At 44.6% G+C, this 11,220-nt stretch overlaps 1 protein-coding gene across 1 annotated transcript; it reads right to left on the bottom strand.

Annotated features, from left to right (window-relative positions):
* Positions 1 to 9,524: 9,524 nt before the first annotated feature.
* Positions 9,525 to 10,791, bottom strand: LOC111883390 (mitochondrial uncoupling protein 5). The gene has a single exon (XM_023879718.3). It carries the CDS (start codon positions 10,583 to 10,585, stop codon positions 9,665 to 9,667), a length of 921 nt encoding a protein of 306 aa, XP_023735486.1. The 5' UTR covers positions 10,586 to 10,791; the 3' UTR covers positions 9,525 to 9,664.
* Positions 10,792 to 11,220: the final 429 nt, after the last annotated feature.

The following is an 11,220-nucleotide window of genomic DNA, read 5'->3' as shown; positions in this document are numbered from 1 at the left end:
TGTTTATAGAGTTGGAACCGGAAGGTTCATAGAGTTAGAACCTGAGGGTTCACAGAGTTGGGTGCACGGACCCATAGAGTTATGGCCTCGAGTGGCTAATATGTGTTTTATGTGTGGTATTTTGGGGAACTCACTAAGCTTTGTGCTTACAGTGTTAGTGTTGTTGTTTCAGGTACTAGTGATGACCGTGGGAAGGCGCCGGCTTGATCTGTACACACGTGGAGGAATTTGATATAATTATGTGATCTTGGGATTTGTATGATACATATTGGAATTTGAAATTGATGTTTTATTTAATTAAAAGAGAAATGTTTTTATAAATTGTGAAAAATAAATTTTAAAACTTTCGGTGTTACAAGTTGGTATCAGAGCCTTGGTTTGAGGGATTCGAGTACACCTTCGGGCGTATTTGAACTCAAACTGAGGATTTGAGATGTATTTTCCAAAAAGAGTAAAAGATTTTCGAAAAACGCAGAGCAAGAGATGTGTGTACGATCAGTCAGCGCCCGAACGGTGATTTCCCAAAATACTTTTTTTTATATATTATGTGATATTCATATTGATATGATGTATCCGCATGCTAGAGTAGGCTAGGTATTGCTATTAGGACTAGAGTGGCCTGATGTGTGATGCCTTGGCCTAGGGAGAGGTGAGCTGCTATGAGATGCTTGAGAGTGAGTAGGTAGCAGCAAGGGACTTATGAGAGATCTATTAGAGAGTAGTCTATGCATGATAAAGTACTTGAGACCTGGGATCCGAAGAGAAGGACTTGGAGTGTATTCTGGTGCGGTGCGGACAGTAGTATTGGGCCCGTACTACTGGAAGCACCGGAACGGTGTGCAGCCCAAGTCAGAATCTTTGGAATGCCAAGAATCAAGGAGAAAAGAGTTGTCGAGTGTGAGCATACTCGTGTGGATTCTAATTTATCGTATGTTGTATTTCAGAGGTAGATCATGGTGAGGACACGTTTGATGCCCGAGAGCAGTGGTACCAGTGAGGAGGAGATCCGCCGGATCATTCAGGAGGAGGTGGCTGCGGCCATCAGGGCAGAGATACCAGAGATGTTTGGGTCTATAAAGACCACCTTGATTGAGACGTTTGATGAGCGCTATGCCGCTCTTTCTGAGGCTGCTGCTGCAGCGGCTACCGCAGCGATTGCTGCTGCGAGGCCGCAGGGTGGGGATGCGTTGCTGTTCCGTGAGTTCAGCAACACGAAACCACCGGAGTTTGATGGTACTCAGGATCCGGTGGCAGCTATGAGGTGGATATCTGATATTGAGGGGTGTTTCTTCACTTGCTCGTCTCCTGAGCATTTGAAGGTACGGTTCGCGCTGAACCAGCTTCGCTTGGGGGCGAAGGACTGGTGGAAGTTTGTGACAGCGCATTATTCGCCTGCTGAGCTTTCTGCGGTGACCTGGGAGAGGTTCACCACTATGTTTCGGGATGAGTACGTTCCCCAGGTGGAGAGGGAGCGTTTAGCACAGGAGTTTCTGACCCTCAAGCAGGGTACTGAGTCTGTTACAGCGATCACGAGGATGTTCCACGAGAGGGCGATGTTCTGCCCTGAGCACGTGTCCACTGAGCAGGCACGTATGAGCCGCTACTTGAGCATCTTGAGGAGGGATATTCGGGAGTTCGCTGCGAACTCCTCGTACCGGACATTTGCCGAGCTTCAGGCAAATGCCCGGAAGAGGGAGATTGAGCTTGAGACTCAGGCCAGGGAGGAGGCGGAGTCTCAGGGGAGGGATCGGTGACCGGCATTGTCGCAGCCGGCCGCCAAGCGGGCCAAGCCTGCTGATCCCCGACCAGGGAGCCTGAAGGGCCGCACTTGCGGGAAGTGCGGCAAGGGTCATGACGGAGTCTGCCGAGCAGGGTCTTGCTACAAATGTGTCAAGGAGGGGCACATGGCCAAGGACTGCCCCAAGGGGTTTGCAGTGTGCTTTCACTGCAACCAGACTGGACACCGGAAGGCCGAGTGTCCGCAGTTGCGCGGAGCATCTCAGGGGTCTGCTCCTGCCGCCACCAGAGTTACAGAGAGTCGGCCTGTGAAGGCCGAGACGCCGAGAGCTCGAGGGAGAGCTTTCCAGTTGACTGCGGAGGAGGTCCGCGCCGCGCCCGATGTTGTGGCTGGTATGTTTCCTTTCGTGTATTTATTTTGATATATGATGTTATGCTTATATTATGTTATGTGTAGGTACTTTTCTTGTGAATTCCGTACCTGCTTTAGTGTTATTTGACTCGGGTGCGAGTCGGTCTTTTGTATCTTTGGCCTTTAGCCAGCATATCAGTGCTAGTCGTGAGGCATTGAGTCGGCCTCTGAGAGTCTCCATAGCTGATGATAGAGTGATTTGTGCCACAGAGGTTTTCCGGGGATGTGTGTTAGAGATCTTCGGGGTTGAGTTTCCGATTGATCTGATTCCTATTGCGATGGGCGATGTTTGTGTCATTGTGGGCATGGACTGGTTGAGCCGATTCGGCGCGATTATCGACTGTGAGCGTCAGCTGGTGACTATTCGAGACCCTAGTGGGGGAGTTCTTTCGGTGTACGGTGAGGGTACCCGTTCGGGATCATCCTTTTGTTCGGCCGCCAGGGCGAGGCAGTGTCTGCAGCAGGGCTGTAAGGGTTTTGTGGCGTATGTGATGGATACGCGAGCGACTTCCGTGAGACCGAGTTCAGTTGGGGAGGTACCGGTGGTATGTGAGTTTCCTGATGTTTTTCCCGAGGAGCTGCCGGGAGTACCTCCTGTGAGGCAAGTAGAGTTTGGTATTGATTTGGTTCCGGGGGCTGCGCCTATGGCTAAGGTGCCTTATCGTCTTGCACCTCCAGAGATGCAAGAGTTATCCTCACAGCTTCAGGAGTTGCTGGGGAAGGGATTTATTCGGCCGAGCAGCTCGCCGTGGGGAGCACCTATTCTGTTTGTCAAGAAGAAGGATGGTTCACACCGGATGTGTATTGATTACCGGGAGTTGAACAAGCTGACGGTCAAGAACCGTTACCCGTTGCCGAGGATCGACGATTTATTTGATCAGTTGCAGGGGGCATCTTGGTTTTCCAAGATCGATTTGAGGTCGGGATATCATCAGGTGAGGGTGCGAGATGAGGACGTTCAGAAGACAGCTTTCAGGACGCGTTATGGGCATTATGAGTTTGTGGTGATGCCTTTTGGGCTCACCAATGCCCCGGCGGTGTTCATGGATCTCATGAACAGGGTATGTAGGCCGATGTTGGATCGGTCGGTGATTGTATTTATCGATGATATTCTGGTGTATTCGAGATCTAGGGATCAGCATGAGGAACATTTGAGGGAGGTCCTTGGGGTACTGAGATCGGAGAAGCTTTATGCCAAGTTCTCCAAGTGTGATTTCTGGTTACGGGAGGTCCAGTTCCTAGGACATCTCGTTAACCAGGAAGGGATTCTGGTCGATCCGGCCAAGGTTGAGGCGGTGATGGGTTGGGAGGTGCCAAAATCACCCTCTGAGATCAGGAGCTTCCTTGGATTAGCAGGGTATTATCGGAGATTTATCAAGGATTTCTCCAAGATCGCAGTGCCGCTCACCAGGTTGACCCGGAAGGGTGTTGCATTCTCATGGGGTCCCGAGCAGCAGACCTCCTTTGAGACACTTCGCCAGAGGTTGTGCGAAGCCCCGGTATTAGCTCTCCCGGAAGGGATGGAGGATTTTGTAGTATATTGTGATGCATCGATTTTGGGGTTGGGTGCGGTGTTGATGCAGAGGGGTCATGTGATAGCATATGCATCGAGGCAGCTGAAGCCTCATGAGACGAGGTATCCCACGCATGATCTAGAGTTGGGGGCAGTAGTGTTCGCCCTCAAGATTTGGCGCCACTACTTATATGGGGTTCGATGTACGATATACACGGACCATAAGAGCCTGAAGTACTTGATGGATCAGCCCAATCTAAACATGCGTCAGAGGAGGTGGTTAGATGTGGTCAAGGATTATGATTGTGAGATCCTGTACCACCCGGGCAAGGCCAACGTGGTGGCCGATGCGTTGAGCCGCAGGGCGGAGAGCACTCCTTTGCGTGATGTATGTTTGAGATTGACCATGATAGCTCCGGTATTGGAGGCCATTCGTGGGGCACAGGCCGAGGCTGTGCAGCCGGAGATGCAGAAGAGGGAACGGGTCGTTGGTTTGGTTTCAGAATTCGTTACGGATGGGCGTGGGCTTATGACTTTTCAGGGTCGGATTTGGGTACCGTTCGTGGGTGGTACGCGCGCTTCCTTGATGGAGGAGGCTCATCGGTCGAAATTTTCGATCCATCCGGGGGCTACGAAGATGTATTTGGATTTGAGGAGAGAGTATTGGTGGCCCTGTATGAAGAGGGACGTCGCATGGTTCGTTGAGAGGTGCTTAACCTGCCGTAGGGTTAAGGCCGAGCACCAGAGACCGCATGTCAAGTTGCAGCCATTGGAGGTTCCCGAGTGGAAATGGGAACAGATCACTATGGATTTCATCACCAAATTGCCGAGAACTGCCAAGGGAGTTGATGCAATTTGGGTGATTGTGGATAGGTTGACGAAGAGCGCTCACTTCCTTGCCATCAGTGAGAGTTCTTCAGCAGAGAAGTTGGCAGAGTTATATGTGAGAGAAGTGGTATCTCGGCATGGGGTGCCGATCTCGATTGTTTCAGACCGTGATGTGCGCTTTACTTCCAGATTCTGGAAGAAATTTCATGAGGAGTTGGGTACTAGATTGCATTTTAGTACATCATATCATCCCCAGACAGACGGTCAGAGTGAGCGGACGATTCAGACGCTTGAGGACATGCTTCGGGCATGTGTGTTGGATTTTGGGGGTAGCTGGGATGCGTATCTACCCTTGGCAGAGTTTTCCTACAACAACAGCCATCATTCGAGCATTGGTATGCCACCCTTTGAGCTGTTGTATGGTAGGAGGTGTCGGACCCCCATTTGCTGGGGAGAAGTTGGGCAGAGAGTGATGGGCAGTACCGAGATTGTGCTTCGGACGACAGAGCAGATTCAGCAGGTCAGACAGAGGTTATTGACCGCCCAGAGTCGACAGAAGAGTTATGCAGACAGACGTCGGTCCGAGCTTGAGTTTCAGGTCGGCGACTTCGTTCTCCTGAAGGTCTCTCCTTGGAAAGGAGTGATACGATTCAGGAAGAGGGGCAAGTTGGGGCCCCGGTATATTGGGCCATTTCGAGTGATTGCGAGGGTAGGCCGGGTAGCCTATCGTTTGGAGTTGCCAGCAGAGTTGGGGCAAATCCACGACACTTTTCATGTGTCGCAATTGAGGAAATGTATTGCCGATGAGTCGGCAGTAGTTCCATTAGAGGATATTCAGGTGGATGCGAGCCTGAATTATGCCGAGAGACCAGTAGCCATCAGAGATCGGAAGATCAAGGTTCTGAGGAACAAGGAAGTACCTTTGGTGTTGGTTCAGTGGCAACACCGGAAGGGATCAGAGATGACCTGGGAGCCGGAGCGAGAGATGCGGGCTCAGCATCCGGAGCTATTTTAGAGCGAGACTTCGAGGGCGAAGTCTAATCCTAGTGGGGGAGAATTGTAACAGCCCGGATCTCCAGGTATTTTATTGTTTTAATATTTTGAGTTTTGAGAAGGGACTCGGCGAGTTGGAGCTCAGACTCGCCGAGTAGGGTCGCGATTCTGGACGCGGGATTCGTTCGGACTCGGCGAGTCCAGGATATGGACTCGGCGAGTCCATGCTGTTTAATGAAACCCTAATTTCTCGGGTTTGGGACCTATTTAAATGGCCTTATGGCCGTCTTTTGCATCCATCATTCCATAGAGAGATACCCTAAAAGTGCTTTAGCGATTTGAGAGTGAAAGGAGGCATTTCTTGACATTTGTGTGTTGTTTAGCAAAGAAGAAGGAGGCTCTAGCCAAGAGGAGACAAAGGGGACTGCTATTTGGTGGATTGGAAGCTTGACCCTTCAATCTAAAGGTATAATTTCGACCCATCTCCTGTTTTGTGAAGTATAATCGATTTTAGGGTTTCTTGTGGCTTTGTTGAGTTGATTTGATGGCCAAATAGTCCCATGCTAGTGATGAGACTTCGGATCTGGATCCATAGAGGTCCAGAGAGCCTCATCCTTCAAGCTTTATAGAGAGCAATGGAGGTCATGACCTTGTATAGTGAGATTTGTTGAAGATTCTTCATAATTAGTCATATAGAGGTTGTTCATGCATCAAGACTGGGACTTTACGTGATGAATCAGTCTAGGAGGGCCAGATCTATGAATTGTTGGAGTAGATCTGACCTTAGAAGCAAGTTTGGGTGATTGCATGGAATGGACTCGCCGAGTCCGATGAGCAGACTCGGCGAGTAGCTTGAAGATTGCCTTGGACCGGCCAGTGAGTGGTCCAGACGAGTCAGGAGTTGACCCAGTGAGTCAGGGCGAGTTGGAGAGGATTGTCATGTGGTCTGAGTCGAGCTGGGACTCGCCGAGTCGTTCTTGAGACTCGGCGAGTTGAGTCGGGGTGGCCCCGCGATTCTTCCAGGTGGAACTCGTCGAGTCAGGGGGGAGTACTCGACGTGTAGAAAGGGAATCCTAGAGAGTTGGTGAGAACGTCTAGACTCGCCGAGTTGCCGTGTGCACTCGCCGAGTCCGGTCAAAGTTGACCGTTGACCGTTGACCTGTGTTGACTTCTTAGGGGTAGTCAACCTTAGAGATAAAAAGTGTTAATTAGAGCCTTGTGATGTTATAGGAGGATTAGAGCTCGGAGGATCGAGCACGAGGGATTTCCAGGGGTCGTGAGATACCGAGACACGCGAGGTGAGTCTTCTCGCTATACTTTACCTGGAGTCGGTATTCAGAGTTATGTGTTAGTGTATGTATGTTATGTGCATGTTATGTGTTGTACTGCATTATTTCTATGTGATCTATGCTGTGCATGTTTATAGAGTTGGAACCGGAAGGTTCATAGAGTTAGAACCTGAGGGTTCACAGAGTTGGGTGCACGGACCCATAGAGTTATGGCCTCGAGTGGCTAATATGTGTTTTATGTGTGGTATTTTGGGGAACTCACTAAGCTTTGTGCTTACAGTGTTAGTGTTGTTGTTTCAGGTACTAGTGATGACCGTGGGAAGGCGCCGGCTTGATCTGTACACACGTGGAGGAATTTGATATAATTATGTGATCTTGGGATTTGTATGATACATATTGGAATTTGAAATTGATGTTTTATTTAATTAAAAGAGAAATGTTTTTATAAATTGTGAAAAATAAATTTTAAAACTTTCGGTGTTACAGTTTTATAACATTTATCGAGTTATCGTCGTATGAACAAATTTTGTTTATATGTAAAAAAAAATTTAGGGCTCCAATTTTATTTTTTGCACATGGACTTCAAAAACAACGGGATGCTCCTGAAAAGGTTATTCTTAAAATTCCTAAACCAACTATTGTACAATTAGATATTTTAGAACGTTAAAAAAATGAAAATATGATATTTAAATGTTAGACTAGACAAATATGATATCTTCACGTTTAATAAGGGAATATACGAATTTCTACAAGTTAAATCGCATAAGAATGAGCTAAGAAGAGGTGAGATTGTGACCAATCGAAGCTGTTTCCAAAAACAACCTCTGATAAAAAAAAAAGTAAAAAAAAAACAACCTCTGATAAACAAAAAAAACAAAAAGTAAAATACAAAATATCTTACCGTCAAATTAGATCTCATGTATATTAAAACATCAGCTCACCACGAATCACATAAGAAAATAAATAAATCATTAACTAAACAAAATGACACTTGTAAGTGTTGATGACTAAAAGGGAAAATAAGATATAAACAATAAAACTATAAATGAAGAGGTTTAAAGGTAAACATTAAACATAATATGCGTATCAAATACTAGAAAATATTGTTGGTGATATGTGTCACCAATATCACTTAAATGTAATGGGATGAACTTGTTTACCAACGTGATCTTGAAAAATATTGAACAAGGATAGTGCGGAGTGCACACTTGTTTGAGTTTGTCTTGATTTAAAGTACATTGTTATTTAAGGGTGAAACTCCTAAACCATGGGGTCCAGGGGCCAGCACCCCCGGTAGCGAGGTCCAAAGGGTGGCAACCCCTGGCAGAGTCCCTGGCTGGTTACAAAACTGTCATATGGCAATTTTGGCAATTTTTCAGATAAAGTGGTTATTTCCCATCTTATTGTAAGCTGCCATATGACAATTTTGGCGATTTTTAAGATAAAGTGGTTATTTCCTATCTTATTGGTCATACCAAGGGAAGCAAAAGATAGACATATAGGAATGCAAACATATAAAATATACAACAAACAGGGAGCAAATGACATACTTAGGAATGTACAAACAAACAAAGGTTGGCCTCAAAGTGATACATGTATAAATAATGTAATCAAACAGTAGCAATAAAGCATAGAGCGAACACCAGCCACAAAATTGGAGTAGATACTAGCAAATACAAGCAAACAATAAAGAATGAACAAAGGTACTCATCAAGCACAAACAAAAGCCAACTTGAAAATATTACAAGTTCAAAGAAAGGTTAAACTCAAAAGACTACTCATATTTTACTCTAGTAACTTGATCATATGCATTGATGCCCTCGTATCTGAGCTCATGTCCTTGTAAATATCCAACTCCTTTAGGTATAACGTCATGCAATCTTCATTTCTTAAATTTCTTGTTGATTTTCATCACTCCTAGTGAGATTCTGATTATCAGTTGTCTTTGAGAAACCTAGTCTAACATTGTTCTACAAAAAAAAATCTTTGTACCATACTCATTTTCACGACTTCCATCTTCTTCTCATATTCCTTCTTCATCGGCTAAAATTTCGATCCATACAACAAATGTGGCCTTACATCTACCTTATAGAAACTTCCGGTAAGTTTTAACGGGACCCTCTAATGGATGTTTTCCATTTTATCAATCCGATCTTTAAATCTTTAAATCTACGTATATATAATAACTATAGTTTTAAAAATTGAATGACCTTCAACCTCCAAAATAAAATTAAACGACTAAATAATACATACATAACAATTCAAATACCGCTTTCAAACATAATATTTATTATTAATGTAGTTAATAAAATATAGCTCATAAGACAATATCAACCATTGTTTTTTTTTTTTTTTTTTTATCTTTCAATCACCTATCATGTAAACAAAACTTTTTTAAATGACAATGAAATGAAAATTAAACTTCTATCTTTGTGGGTGTGATTATCAGATTATTTAGAATTTACAAGACATCTATTATTTCTCAACAAGGTTATGAAATTTGATCCTAGACAAATGATTGCAGAAAACAATCCAAATGTGAAGGAGCTGTAAGGGAGTTGGATGGATGATGGGGCACATGGTAATAAACTAATAATAACAAATAGGAATGTGACACAATATAAGAATACTTATATAGTTTTTGAATTATTCTAGTGATAAGACAATTATTTTGATAAAAATATATTTATTATGGTCTAACTAAAAAATATTCTAGCAAATGATTTAAATGACCAAAGATGTTTAGGCTATATTATCCTAAAAAGTAATGATATTTTTATAATTTATTTTCCCATAAAGAAACAAAAATAAAACCAAAAAAATAAATAATAAAACATGGGAACTTTTATGCTAAAAAAAACACTAAATCATTTGTCGTCGTCATCAATCAAATCAGAAATCCTTGAGCAATTTCCGGACCTGTTCCAGTGTGACAAATAGCACGATCGTAAATGGTCCCTGCCGTGATATCGTCGGAATAAATCCTTTATACAGCGCCATGGGTCCTTCAGTCTTTATGGTTTTCAATGCGCAATCAGTTGCTCCGGCATACGGCGGCGCTTCCCCAGCCTCCACCTTCATATTCATCACCCGGGTCTTAATCACATCAATCGGATTCGTTACAACTGAAGCAATAAATCCGGCAGCAAAACTCGCTGTCACATGGGTCCCAAATCCATCCTCCATCACACCTTTATCCAGTATCGTCTCCTTGATCTGATCATACGACGCCAACTGCGATGCAGTCACTAACATGGCCCGATTCACAGTCAGCGATGATCCTCGCCAAAGGCTTCCGATCCCTTCGCTTTTTGCCATTTGTGAGATCGCATCCACCACGCTTTTGTAGTTACGACGCTGTGCAGCCGGGAGCCTTCCGTCAGCCTGCATGCGGACCATCGCCACGTCGGCTGGGTTCCCAACAGCGGCGCCGATCCCACCGGCGATTAATCCGGCACCGATCTTCTTCCATAGAAGCATGTTTCCGGTTTCGGGATCGGTCCATTTTGTCTTCATCATGTCGTAGAGACCCATACGTGTGGTGGAGTATAGTGTTTGACGGAGAACGGTGGCGGATACGCCGGAAAAGAGCCCTGCTGCTCCGTCTTGCTGGATGATCCGCATCCCAACTGCAACGGGTCCCACGCGCGGTGGTGCGGCGACGTGGATATTGGCGCCCAACTGTGCGGGGGCGGCGCGTACGTTATTTTCACCCTGTAACTGCATCCGGACCTTGATAAGATCAAGCGGGTGAGTTGAACATCCGGCTACGATTGATGCTATTCCGCCTTCAACAAATCCTTTCACTCCCATTATTCTGGAAGAAGAAATTTAGAAGAGAATTGGGTAAAAACAGTTAAATGGGTATGAATTTAGGGTTTATGTGAAGGAGAGATGGAGATAAAACAGAAAAGGTGGGTCTTTATGAATATGCTACAAAGAAAGAAGAGAGTGATGAGATATGCTTTTTGGAGGAAAGTTGAAGAAGTAAAGGAAACATATATACGAAATTAATAGGAGTAGCAGAAGAAAATCATTCATTTTGAAATTTGGGTATTTGCCATTTAAGTTGATACGGACATTTTTAGGTAACCATTGATCCCAAAGATAATTATTAGGTAAAAATTGCGACTTTGGTAGAAATAATTAATTTTATGATTTAAATCTAGAAGATAAAATAAGAAATGGTCCAAATATTGTAATGTGACTAGTTTATAGATGAGGCTTGCCCCTCATAAGTTATTCTAAAAAAAAACCAAATAACCAAGTAGAGCACCAATTGAATGTTTGTAACGTCCCAATCTCTAAAATATAATATTTGGATGTTGTTTATAACATTCCAATCTTTAAAATGCAATACCAGTAAACATGGGCGAACATTATAACAGAACAATCGAATAAAAACCAAAATAACATACTAAAATAGACGCACCATGATAAAAATGGAC

Source organism: Lactuca sativa, chromosome 2 (assembly GCF_002870075.4).
Source record: "Lactuca sativa cultivar Salinas chromosome 2, Lsat_Salinas_v11, whole genome shotgun sequence".
In the NCBI taxonomy this organism is placed as follows: Eukaryota; Viridiplantae; Streptophyta; class Magnoliopsida; order Asterales; family Asteraceae; genus Lactuca; species Lactuca sativa.
The sequence above is the reverse complement of the archived record's forward strand: the minus strand, read 5'-3'. Positions and strand labels throughout refer to the sequence as shown.

Coding starts and splice junctions, on each gene's coding strand:
- LOC111883390 (XM_023879718.3), bottom strand. CDS start 10,585: ATGGGAGTGAAAGGATTTGTTGAAGGCGGAATAGCATCAATCGTAGCC.